At 28.1% G+C, this 14,526-nt stretch overlaps 1 protein-coding gene across 1 annotated transcript; it reads right to left on the minus strand.

Annotated features, from left to right (window-relative positions):
- Positions 1 to 1,595: 1,595 nt before the first annotated feature.
- LOC126555785 (zinc finger MYM-type protein 1-like) lies at positions 1,596 to 12,002 on the minus strand. Its single transcript, XM_050210664.1, has 3 exons — positions 11,909 to 12,002; positions 3,548 to 3,723; positions 1,596 to 3,464 (listed from the first exon to the last, which is right to left on the minus strand). The coding sequence occupies exons 1-3, from the start codon at positions 12,000 to 12,002 to the stop codon at positions 1,596 to 1,598; spliced, it is 2,139 nt and encodes a 712-aa protein (XP_050066621.1).
- Positions 12,003 to 14,526: the final 2,524 nt, after the last annotated feature.

A 14,526-nucleotide genomic window follows, 5' to 3' on the forward strand; every position in this document is an offset into this window, starting at 1 on the left:
TGTAAAATAAAATAATAATAGTTAACTGTAGGTAGGTAATATAATTTCATGATCTATTTTAAATATTATATTATGTTATCCCAATGAAAACTAAAACTCAGGCCAAGATATCCTTTTTGAATCTTGTAAAAATAGTAAAAATACTGACCCAACTATCATATTTTATTATACAAGTTTAGTAATATAATACCTACAAATTATAATTAACATCATAACAGAATAGAATATTAACTTACCAAGTTTGAAGAAATTTTTAATTCTTGAATTTTTTTAAAAATTTTTGATCGAGGTCCTACCGGTAAAACAATTTCACGAACCATAGACTCAGTCAAATCTCTAAAAGCGCTTTCATCAATTTCATTATTTAATAAAATTTCAATAAAAATTAATTCAAATTAATATCTAGGAAAATATTTATACCTTATCAGTGCCGTTCCCAGGTTTTGCGAGGCCCTGGGCATCATTAGAATTCAATGCCCTGTATTTACAATATTATATCGAAATCCATAGTTGCATTAGAATAGTGCAGGTTCTCAATTTGTTATAGGTACTACCTAGTCAAGTACTCCAATATCACCTGCCAATTACGAAAATATCTTCGTACTTTACTTAATAACCTTCATTTGTTATCAAAAAATGTATACCTTATTTACATGTAAAAGGTTGTTTAGGAATTATATACATTTTTACAAATACAAACGACATCTACACCGTCGATATTTATAAAACCGCTAACCACCTAATATCAAATTACAAATACTATTTAATGTTTAAAATAATTAAAATTGTTTGCATATTACTTATGCCTTTTCTATGGTAAACGTGCCACAGTTTGAGGTTTGATAAATACTGCTCTAGAACACACATTTTTAACATATAATAGGATTTATTTATGGAACAATCTACTAATCAATTATGCTCCAAAATAAATAAAAATAATACAGTTAGAGGAACTTGAGGATCTTAGCTTTCTTCAAAGCCTTCCAGCTTAAAAAAAAAAAAACTAAACAATTATTTAGAATAAAAACAAAATTATTCTATTTGAAAATAATGACCAAAGTTCGAACTTCGAACAATACTAAAGTTAAAATGAAAATATAATTCTACATCAATAACTAATAACAACATAATTTCAATTTTTAATACATTTTTGAGATAAAAAGAAAATTTAAAATGAAATATAAGAATTGTACCTATCTACAAAACGTATAAAATAACTATATAAAATTGATTTTTCTACTTTTTTGTGCTGCAAAGTTTTGAATGATGGTTTCATAGTTTATTTTTTCTGATAAGTCTTTCTCAATTGCCAGTGTAGCTAAACCTGTTAATCTTTGTTGAGACATGGAATTTCTTAAATAGTTTTTGATGAGTTTTAATTTAGAGAAACTGCGTTCAGCTCCAGCTGAAGTAATCGGTATGGTCAGTAATATACGCAGCGCAATACAAACATTTGGAAAGCCTCCACATGTTTTTTTTAAGAAAGAGAGAACTTCAATTGGTGTTGCAGACTCGTCTACAATATTTCTACAAATTATCAATTCTTGATACAGTTCATCGCTACAAATATCACTTTCTTCATTCACTGTAAGACATTAAACTAGATCCATACAATGTTTTAATATCTCTGTTTGTGGTACATGTCGAAGCTTGCCAATTCTGTATAAAAATCCAAATAATTCATTGAACTTATTAGTTTGTTGAAATCTTTTTGTTACTGATTCTATAGCTCCATCAATAACTACCAAAAAGTATGAACACTTAAAATTATATTCAGGATCTTGTATTGGATTGTCATTTGCTTCATAGTCAAACATTTTCTTCTTCTTTCTGATACGAGACTGTTTGAAAATTGCGTCAATTGAAAGTGATTCTGCTAAGATGTTTGCTTCAGATTTGGCTGTTTCAAATCCATTCTTCCTATATTCTTCTAAAAATACCAAAAGTCCATTTAATAAACTGGTTGAAATATCTAAATTCATCATTGGACTCTGAAGACTTTTACTGACAATGTTTATCTCCTGTAAGACTGTATGCCAAACACACAAACTTATTAAAAATTCAAAGCTGCTTATTTCATTAATTAAAGAGTGCGTTTCACTAGTTATTAAACAATCTTTGCTAGTATCTGCAATTTCATCCAAAGCTTCGATAATTTCTTTCAGTTGAAATCTAATTGCTTTTATACTATTTGAACGACTTTCCCACCGAGTTTCTGACCACCTTTTTACAGTCCATCGATGACAGTGACTTGTAAATATGTTCCATCTTCCAGTAGATGCAGAAAACAAAGTGTAAAGTCTTTCGACTGTGCCAAAAAAGTTTGCTGCTATTGTAGAACTTTTCGCGGTATCACCAAGGACTAAATTTAATCTGTGTGCTGCGCATGGCATAAATAATGCCCTTGGATTTTGGTTAAGAATACGTGCTTGAACTCCACTGTATTGACCTACCATATTGGCTCCATTGTCGTACCCCTGTCCACGACAATCGGCTAAATCTATTTGATACTCTTTTAATTTTGATATTAGAATATCTGACAAATTCAATCCCGTAGTTGATTGAATATTAATAAAATCCATGAAATACTCATTGATTTCAACATCTGTAATTTCATTGTTTGAGTCCATATCTACAACTCTTATAATAATTGATAACTGCTCTTCATGGCTTACATCAGGTGTACAATCCATAATAATAGCATAGTACTTAGCTGATTTTATCTTTATTATAATTTCTTTTTTTACTTCTGTGGCCATGGATTCGATTAGATTATTTTGTATTCTTGGTCCAAGGTAATGTACATGAGTTTCGTTATTTGTTATAAGTTTCAAATGTTTCATAATAACAGGATCAAATTTACCCAGCATTTCTATTAGCCCGAGAAATTTACCATTATTATTTGTGTATAGCGTATCTGATGAACCTCGGAATGCATCATGGTGCTTTGCCAAGTAATGGATTACTGCAATTATTCGTTTAATAAAGTCCTTCCAATGTTGTTTTTCTTTTTCAATTATCATTTGGTGATTATGGTCAACAGTTGCTTTTTTACAAATTCTTATTTTTAACTCTGACCAAGTATGTGCATTGTCAATATGTGATCGTGAGGTTTCGTGTAAACTTAACTTTTCTGACAAATGTTTCCAATCATTTGTGCCTTCTGTGGCCAATGTGCTTATATTTGAGTTGGAATTTGAAAAAAGTTTACAACAGAAACAAAACACTTTATCGATTGAAACTGAATAAATTAACCATTTTCTATTCACAATTTCCCCATTAGATAATTTTTTATAGTAGTAATTATTTGAAAACTTTCTTTCTGAATCATCAATCAAGCGAAGTGGATAAACAATATCTTTCTCTCTTGATGGTCCGTACTTAACGATTTCGTACTTTACTTGTTGAGTAATTTTATCTGCACTCCACGTTGCTGGATCTTTTATATCAATTTCTTTTTTTTGCTAGATACAACTAGTTCATCGTTATTAGAAAATAATACATATTTTTCAATTTTGTTGTCATACTATAATGTAGTGTCTTGCACTCTATCTTCCACAACATTATTTCGGTCTTTTAATGGTTGTGAAATATCTTTATATAAAGTTTCTTTATCATTTACATTGGATGTTAATTCAACTTGTGTAGTCGTTGTAGAAGTTACATTATCAGCGGTAATGGTTGAATTGTCAGCAAAGGTAGTCGTGGTAATGGTTGATGTGACTGAATTGGTTGTCACAATATTTGTAGTGGTAAAAGTCGTTTTATTAGTGGCGATAGAGGGATTTTTGTTCAGGTATTGAAGAAAATTTCCTTTTTGTTTTTTTAAAAACTCTTCTTTTTCCTTTTTTTTTAGTCTTTTCTGATATCCCGATGGATGAGAACGATATTTATCCCGATCGCGGCCACTCATATTTTTTTTTTAATTTTGCTAAAATAAATTAAATCGAGTTTTAGGTCATAATATGATATATGAAATAACATTATTCATTAAATTAGAAAAATTAAAAGCTGGATTAGTTTCAGGAATTATATTTAATTTCACCCACCTCAACTATATCATAAAATGATCTGTGTCGTTGCGTTTTGATTTTTTAGATAACATAAATACAATATTAATTATTAAAGTACTCAGTTTGAGAACATTAGTTTTTATTTTTACTTAATTATTAAAAATTATTGGTTAGTGCTATCAAAAAATAAAAACTCTACGACGCAGATAAAATTCTTCCCTAATTATGATGGAAGTTTGGTAATTCTACTATAAATACAAAGGGAGTATCGTAAATTTTCCCGTGCAAAACAATTTTTGCTATGTTATATGTTAGTAAGACAGAGAACGCACAATATGCTGATATAGCGTACTCTTAAACATACATTACATTTTACAATGTACTTTTTGTAATTATCGAAACTAATTATTTTTGCAAAGATTTGATGACGATAAAAATAAATATAGGTGTAATTATAATTAAATAAAATGTAATAGGTACCTATGTATAGATGTATAATAATATATTATAATAAACATATTATGTAATAAATATATTATGTTTATTTTTAATCAATGTTTGCTTCTATCAGGGGCGGCTCGTCAGGGGAGACTTTGAGACTGAGTCTCCCCCTTAAAAAAACCCAGTTACTTATAAATAATAATTAATTAAAATAATAATGCATAAAAATATTTTTATTCGAATTGAAAATATAATGTTATATAATTTTTATCGTTTTCTTTGTTTATTATTATAAATTGAAAGCAACCAAATCTAAAACCTTTAAATAGTTATTTTAATAGAAATGCTATTTTAGTTTTATCGATGATGGTGACGGTCGCCGTTACAGTGAAACTGCCGCCCGACAGTTTCAATCGTAACATGTAAAATGGTACGGCCGGTTCGATGGAGGGCCGGAGGGGGCAGGGAGAATAAGCTGCGTATTATAGACTCTATTGAGACTGGGTTCACGACAATAATTGCCGTACCGCGCGCCGTTCTTAGTCGCTGACCGCTGTCATAATTTAATGCATTTTTATGATTTAAATATTTAATAACTATAACACGTTTACTACAGGGTTTTATACTATCTTCTATTTGATATTTGTTATATTTCTAATTATTTTAAAAATGCAAAAATACAATATAATAGACATATTATTAATTAGTGGTTTTAATACTTTAACTTACGAACAAAAAAAATCAAATTAAACTTAAAAATATTAACTAAATATGTAATACTATAATATTATTAGATTTTCAATAACAGGGTTTTTCTTGTTCGTTGTTGTACGTAGTTTATGTTATATAATTTTAAGTCTCCCCAGAATATTAACTCACGAGCCGCTACTGGCTTCTTTCCAAAATCAACTAAAAATATAATAATTATTGCTTACAGATTAACTGTAATGAACTAAAGCAAAATGCATACATTTTTATATCAATTGTAATAATTGTTTTAGTTTTATTCTTAAATTTAAAAAAAAGTATGCAATTAATTCATAATTGACTATAGATAATCATTTGTTTTAACTCAGTGCACAATGACATTTGCAATCCTAGTATTTAAAAAATAAAAGCGATCTATATTTAAAATATAAAAATTAAAAATTTATACAATAATAGTATAATATTACCTGTGTTCCGTACTCCCGTATACCGTATAGATATAAGCGTATATCGTATAGCCGTAAGCTGTATGCCCGTATAGTATGTTTATTACAATTAATTCTTTGCAATAATAATAATAATAATAATAGCAGCAGCACGTTGCATGTTGATAAATCACTGTGTAATGTTCAAGATAAAAAGAAAAACAATCTAGGGAGTTCACGATTGAGAATATTACCACCACCAGGAGAAATAATCGTAAACAAAATTATAGTTAAAAATAAATTCTATAGTGATAAAAATAATTTAATATCAGAAAATATTTTATAGGGTTTCATGCATGAACTAAAATAAATATTTTAGTTCATGGTTTCATGTCATTAAATTAGTTATATCAACTATAAAATAACAATAATAATAATAATAATAATATAATATCATATCATATTATAATATGGCATGTTGTTATTATCGACGTCGTCATTTCGAGGAAAAAATAAATACCACCACTAAAATTAAATAAAAATTAAAACCAATTACATATTATATCGTTAGCTTCTTGATGCAGTCTACCTGATCGTATTTACTATGTAATCATTGAAGTTATCGGAGACAATGAGATATATTTAAATTTTATGTCGTTGCTAAAATGTTTGAAAATATTTTATTTACACGATATATTATATTATTGTTTATACGCGAGGCCCTTGGAGGAGCGAGGCCCTGGGCGTGTGCCCCGTTTGCCCTGCCCTCGGGACGGCACTGTACCTTATAAAACTATAATGTACAATGAGTAAATGTACATACATAGATAGTAGTATTGTCTTATTCTGTGGTGTAAGCATTCTGATTTTTTATTTTTTTATAATATCAACAAAATTAACAAGATTCAATAAAGGTTATAATAAATCTATAACATTTTCCAAACAAAAAATGATTCTAATTAGGTAATTGAAAATAAACCATATCGTGGACATATCTCACATCCAATCAATTTGGATTTAAGGAAAAATAACATGCAAATAAGCCCTAGCTCTACTTAATTATACCTTGAAATTTAAACAGTAGGTAGGTAGTTAAAGTAACACCTAAAATAATTTGTTTCGAGTATCATTGGCCCAATCTGCTACAACGGGCTGCGCACACCTATATGTACTAAATATACTCTATAACATACCTAAGTTTGAATGTCAAAAGTACTTACAAACATAGTAAAACAATAATGATAAGTAATAATTGTTAGTGTTCACCCAAAGTCCAATAAGTAAGAAATTAAGTAAAAAGAATTTTCTTACTAAATAATACATTAATACATCTGTTAAATGTTGCTATATAAGTTGTAAATTAGAATTAGGTATCAAGGTTTACAATTAATTAATCTATATTATTTCAAAATAGTATAATATAATAGCTTACCTTTGAAATTTTAAATGATAGTTTCAGAACACAAATAAATCACTCATAACTATACAGGGCGCCAGCCGTAAGGTTATTATAAAAAATTAAAAACACTATAACAATACAATATAAAACGTAGTTCGACTAGTGTAGTAAAAACAATTACACGTACTTACAAATTATAAAATATACCTAATAGCGCTGTGCACCGTGTATATGAGTATATTGACTATTGTAACTGGTAGATTCACGCAGCTAGATTCTACGACAACTTCAACACAAATTTTTGGTATTTCTGTATTAGTTCTCCAGTATCACAACATATTACATAATAATAATTCACCCCGTCCCCACCCAGCCATGCCAATTGATGGCACGAGATGGGATTTACCCAAAGGATTTTTAAAATTTTTATATTTATAACTATTTTTATCAATTTCAATATTTTTAACCATATAGTTATGGTTGAAATGAGGAATAACTTCATTTTATTGTTAATTGAACCGTATACTTTAGTAGTACGAACTGTTAGACTCTAATCAATTTAAAAGTGTCTATCGAACTCTTTTATTATGGTTAAATATTCTACGAACTATAAAATATAGTTGGAATTACCGTTAATTATATTGAAAATGCAAAAAATTCCAACTAATTACTTTTAGTAGGTATTCTCAACGTAAAGTTTTAGTTAGTATAATCTTGTGAATTGTTAGGCCAACCAAAATATTTCCAACAATTTACTATAACAAAATTATTTTTTTCCGTTAACCTATAGGTTGTCGGAAAAACGTACTTGGGACACCACTATAAAACAAAACAAAATAATCGATAGTATTAAAAATTTTTATTCCGATTATTATAAATATATCTAAGTTCTTATCTTTAGCAACGTCTTATTAAATTTTCGTACCCATAGAACCTTATTAAGAAATCGAAAATGCATTTCGTATATTTTTCGTCCGTGCATGGGTCTCTAATAAGATATATGTATATTTATGTAAACAAAAAAAAAATATATTTTTCTCTAACTACGTAATCTTATTTATGACTACTAATATACTACTATTAAAAAAAAAATTATTATTCATTTTATAATTCGTCCTCGTACAACAATTTAACATTGTTTATGTGTATTGGTAAAACAAGATAACGGTACGCGCTCTGGTGACAAAATCATCAACTCGCCGATTCGGGATAGATATTGTGTTTACATTGCAATTTCCATTGAAAAGGTGGTCGTTACTCGTTTAAAATTTTGTTCTATGAATAATTAAGCTAATTAAAATATTAAATTATAAACTTAATTGTGTTTCTTAATTAATCGATCTTTAAGTAAGTACCTACTTATTCATAATAATATTAATTCTTATTTTAAAATAAACTGTTTGTATGAGGCATTATTATATATTGCTAATATTATATTTTTGTTATTAAAGGCCGTCTGAGGCATATTATATATTTTGTTATTAAGGCCACCTGAGGCAAAACTTATATTAATTATTTCATAAACTGTTTTTTTTTCTGTATTTGATCTCTAAATTAACATTTGTTACCACTACATTATAACCTTTATATATTATTTATATTCATTTTTAAATTATATTGCCAACCAGGCAGTCCATTTGTTTATATTATTATTTGCATTTATTTAATTATTTAATTTACCTATTCATTATACAGTCCATTCATATTATACTTATTGGCGACAAGTTTCTTCCACTATATTGTGGTCAGCTTATGCGCCAACAATGTCTTTTATGGTAAAAATATAAATCTATTTTGTTCAGAAAATGCACTGATTTCTTTATAATTGGGGAAAAAAGAACAAAATAGTGGACAACTGGAATAAGCAAAACCAGTTTTCGACAAAATCGATTTTTTTATTGTATTTTAATAATTAATAATGTTGTTTTTAATAAAAGTAATTATATAAAAAATAATATATACCTAGTAAAAAATAATCAAATTGTATTATATTTTAATATTTTTTTCTACGGTGTTTGCCGGTTCTGTGTTCACACTGCACCGATACTGGACGTAACAACACGGACCGTCAAAACATTCTTTCGGATGATGGTCGGTCCGGTATGTGCTGTAACGTGACGGTACGGTGTCGTTCGTAACAATGTGAATTACCTCATAAAAACGAATAAAATAATATTTTGTCGTGCCGTTACGTGATGTGACGGTCCGTGCCGTGCCGTAACAGTGTGAATCGGGCTTAATAATAATATTTTTTATGAGATTTATAACAGTTTTATTTTAAAACTTCAATAGTTTAAACGTTAAATTATAATTCTGTGCCCAGTTTCCGATTTTCCGATTTTTCGACGTTTCTGTCGACTTCAAATCAATTATTACTTAATTACTGGTAAGTAATTATTTTAGTAAAAATAACGTGTTCTAACTCAATAGAACTGAAATCTATAAACATATTTCAATCAAATCGTTTTATAAAACTCATCTTAATAGGTGGGTTATGTAAATGGGTATATCAATGTAATATAAAATATAAATGCAGTTTTTAATATTTTAATTTTTAAATATCAACCATTGTATATTATAGTTGAATAGTTTCATACAGTCAAACAATATAATATCATTATATAATGATAATGAATATTAATGATTAATGACAATGAAGTATATTCATATGAATATAATGTGGAAAAAAATGGTAGCCGGGAAATGTTGTCGTTTTGAGACTTGTTTATGTAGGCCTATTGCCTACTCATATACATAAATATATAATATACAATTTGCGTTTACCTATTACCTACTATACATGAATAAATAATAATTAGAATAAATACATTATTTTCCTCTTTTTTTACGTATTATAATCTCATAATTCTGTTATTAATTTATGTCTATAAGTCATTGCTATTTTTAAATTGTAATCGATTTCGTGGCTTAAACTGAATTGGTTACGTTGTTGTGGGATCTACAGCCACCAACTACATTTAGATTAATTTTATTTCAAAAATCTAAAAGTTTTTTTACTGAAAGTAAAAGATTGTTTTTTAAATATATATATTGTTTATTAATTGTATAGTATAGTATAAATGTTAAAATCTTAGAAAAAAAACCTTCATATTTTTATTTTATTAGAAATGGAAGGACAAGAAAGTGCGAAAAGAAAGTTTAGAGGAGGAGCAGAAATGAAAGGAGAAAAATAAAAGAGGTTGTTATCAAAAGAAGCTGAAAATGTTATAATATTATAGATATTTTCGTTGTAAAAAGAATGAAAATACATTTGAGGCTACTGAAAATGAATCGGTTATAAGTAACAAAACATCTCCTTCTATCGATATAAATGCATCCGTAACAGAATTTTCAAGTGAACTAATATCTGAAAATGAAAAACAAAATAATAACAAAGATTTAATGGTTACCTCAATTGATAATAGTGAAAAATGTGTAACAGAACCTTCATTAATAGTTGAAACTGACAGACACGTTAACCATATGTTTAATAAGCCGAAAACTAATGAGCACCATGCTTTCTTTAAATTTCACCCCGTTCAAATTTTAAAAGATGATAATGACTATAAAATTAATATAAAAAAACTTTTTATCGATCAGTACTGAGATGGTACTGTACGAAACTGGCTATCTTTTAATAAAAGTAACAACGGTTTTTATTGTACAGTTAGTTTGGCTTTTTCAAAATCAGATGATGAAAGTAAGTTTATATCTGTATTACTTTATATCGATCCTAAACATTTATATTGTAGAATTCTTAAACATGAAAACAGTAAAAACCATTTTCACTCATCTGAGTCCTACATGATGCAATCTAAAGAAAAAACTATGGATGTATTACTATTTAAAGACCAACTTACTAAAAGAATGCTTAAAGTAAAATACCGAAGACTTGCTTCTGAAAGAATTGTAGATTTTGTTAAATTAATAGGAAAACGGGGAATGAGCTTTCGGGGTGAGTAAGAATCGGCTAAAGATTTATCTTATTGGCCAAATATGACGTCACATTGAATAAACATGTTCAATCAGTTATCAAAAAAGCTAATATGAATAAGAATCTAGGTCGAAGTTAACAAGTAACCCTTCTTTCAAAAACAACAATAAATTACATTGTTAAATCAATATCTAATTTAATAAAAAAAAAAAAAGTGAAGAAATAAATTCAGCTGGTATGTATTCAATATATTCATTTGGATGGTAATTTGGACCAGACATTTGGCTCATTATTCCAAAAAACTTCTATTAAGAAATAAAAATGAAAATCAGAAATAGTTTTACTTGGTTGTTGTGTGTTATAAGATACATTAAAATAACATAATATAGTAAGTACCTCCAAATTATCTTGGTTACATTTGGCGGTGTAAAACATATCTAATAAAATCATTCATATAATAAATACTTCACTTTATCTATTGTGGATTGTATTGTTATCTGAGTCCTTCGTATGTTTGTCGAGTTAAGAAATATTTTTCTTAATTAATCCTTTGGATACATTGACTCCCATTCATCTAACCAGACTATTGCTTCACTCAAAACCTAGAGAAGGTTAATTTATAATATTACTTTTGATCAAGTTAATTAATTTATACACAAATCTGTTTTTCAAATGACTAAACTATACCAATTAAAAAAGTTATTATTCATTTTTAGCTACATAATTACCTAATCTTATGAATTAACATTGCATACCTATAGGTATACAATGAACACACTAACACCAATATATCAATATAGTATACATAATATCAATATGACATCATTTCATAGCAGACATACCTATTAATTATTACACATAAAACACAAATATTAACACAAAAAATTGCATGCCATTTAAATACATATAGATTTACTATTTATATGACATAGATCAAAATTATATATATATTTCGTTCAGGCCTATAACATAAACATTCCACAATTACGTGCAACACTAATTAAAACCTTAAAATCGTTATTATTTGGTCTTATTCCTTCTGCTGGATATTTTCGATTGAGTGCATCAAAAATATCATTCATGATGTATGTGAATTTGACCGTTTCTTCAGAATCTTTGAAGCACTCATAATTGTTTTTTTTTTATAAAATTCTATGCCTATACCCATAGAATATAAAATAATTTTGATTTAGATAATACTATTTAGATTAAAAGTATACATACTTGAACTGCATTTTTAACTTTCATTTTAGAAAAGCTGTTTAATTCAAAGTGCTGTTTAGTTAATCTAGGTCCTAGGACATACTTTAGTTCCGGGAGGAAGTAATGCGAAAGCAGTCCCCACCCGGTAGTCGGTTCTAACAGCAAAAAAAAAAAAGGACATACTTTAGTTAAGCTATTGTTTTCAATATTGAATAGTTTATAGTAAAATTCCCATTTAATTGGTGGCTTTAAAGGATCAATCTAAAATGCATTAACATAATTATAATTTTAGTTATAGAATAATATAATTATTTTAATAGACATAATATTATATATAATTAATTTAATTTGAATCTACCTGTAATTGTTTATTTGTGTACAAACGATTCCGTACTGTTTTTATGAGATGAGGTGCATCCGAAAATACAAAGACTTTTCTCGAAGGATCAAAAGGGTTTATAAAATAGTTTTTAAAATCAATTTTCTTAGCTCAAATCTATTAAATCATGTTCAATTTTAATAAAAAATATGATTAATAATATTGTGTAAATAAAATTACCGCTAATGAATTCCACATGGTTCTATTAGTAGAAGCCCCGTCAGAAGTTAATCCAACTACCTCTCCTCTAGAGTCTTCTATTAATAAAATAGCCTTAAAACTAATTTAGCTAGATCAACTCCTGTGAATAATTATAATTTCATATTATCTAGGTATTTTTATTCAATAAGAAATAATATTACATATTACCTTTTATAGGTCCATGCGAAGCAAATACTGCTACAGGTTGTGCCACATTTCTTCTAGACTTTGCCACATATAGACTAACCCATGAGCCTTCAAGTTGCTTTCTTGTTTGGATTCAATTTCATCTCCACAATCTTCTAACCCTGTATACGTTAATGTCCTACTACTGACACTAATACTCTCCCGTAAGAACATTTCGTCCAATAAAAGTATGCCTTTACATTGAAATTTATTTTTGGTACTAAATTTCTTTTTTAAAAGTTTGAATAGATTGGATCAAATCCACAACCGATTTTAATGGAAGTAAATATTTCCGAACTGTGTTGATGCATGGCAAAGGAAGAATATTATGGTCACGTAAAAATTTATACCCAGTTGGTGATCTGAAAAAAAGCAAATCATTAAAATATCTAGTACAACTCATGATGTACAGCTTTACCTTCTTTGAAACAATAAACAGAGTAATATCCAGTTTTCAAAATATTTTCTGTTTTTGGAGTTGACGACTTTGGAAGCTTTAAATATTTCAAAAATTAAGTCCTTTTGACAGTTAGGAACATTAGAGTTCTTTAAAATTTGACTTAAATTTTTATTTGATATTCCAACCATTTCTTCTTTAAAAGTTTCAGACATAGTATTTATTTTTATGGTTGCTCTTAAATATTTTCTTTTAACAATGTCTTTAGTTTTTTGCAATTTGACAGTCTTTTTCTTTTTGTTGGATGAAAAATATATCCTTGAGTTTTGTCTAGCTTTCTTATTTGTTAATACTGTACCATAGCTTTTTGCACCACACACAAATATCACTGTTAACATAATATTTAAATTTTATATAATTAAAATTTTACGGAATTTTATTGTGTTCCATTGATATTAATTATATTTAAGTTGGCCATTTTTAGGTTAGGTCCATTGGTTAGGTAAACAAAAGCGGGTCGGGCCGCCAAGGCGAGCGGTGCGCCGGTGCGGTGGAGAAACTGGTTTTGGATGCGCGCCTGGTCATCATCTTATCGTGCGCGGAGTATATATGATGTACTCATATTCATATATAAACCATTATTTTCGGTATTATATGTCATATCTAAAATATCTTCTGTACCATCTACCTATTTATTCAATAAAACAGTTTTATTGTTGTTGTAAATGTATTTTAAAATAAGACTAAATAATACATACCATAACATTAGAAGTAGATGCATTATTAAATAAATTTTGATCAATAGGTATGGCTCCTTCTCGTAATTTAGGTCTTTTGTAACATATCTAAGAGATAATATTTAAAATTACTAAAACCCTTAAAGTGAACCCATAGGTCAATATTTAACTATGGTTGATCCCAGGATAGATCGTGGGTAATATTCAGACTTGAGATTATATAAATAATCAGTGGCTCATAAAGGTTCAACACATTTAATCGTTAGATGGCGCCAGTCAGCAATTCTACAGCTGATTTTGAGACTCAGTTTGACCGTCTCCTTATCACATTTCGATGTGTAACCAGTATATCTTAAATCGTGGTTTAACTTATGGTTATTTTTTTATCGCGTCGTTGCCATTCGACGGCGATAAAGACGTAATATACCTATACAGTCAAAACTCTTTATAACGAATCTGAAGGGACCAAGAGATTTCTTTCGTTATAGAGAGTTTTCGTAATA

Source organism: Aphis gossypii, unplaced genomic scaffold, assembly GCF_020184175.1.
Source record: "Aphis gossypii isolate Hap1 unplaced genomic scaffold, ASM2018417v2 Contig01101, whole genome shotgun sequence".
NCBI classification, from domain to species: Eukaryota; Metazoa; Arthropoda; class Insecta; order Hemiptera; family Aphididae; genus Aphis; species Aphis gossypii.

Excerpts from the sequence above, each read along its gene's own strand:
- LOC126555785 (XM_050210664.1), bottom strand. The coding sequence starts at position 12,002 with ATGAATGATATTTTTGATGCACTCAATCGAAAATATCCAGCAGAAGGA. Across the intron at positions 3,724-11,908 it reads GGTTTTAATTAGTGTTGCAC|TCACATCAACCATTACCACG; the intron begins GTAATTGTGGAA and ends CAACCAATTCAG. Across the intron at positions 3,465-3,547 it reads ATAATGTTGTGGAAGATAGA|CAAAAAAAAGAAATTGATAT; the intron begins GTGCAAGACACT and ends AGTTGTATCTAG.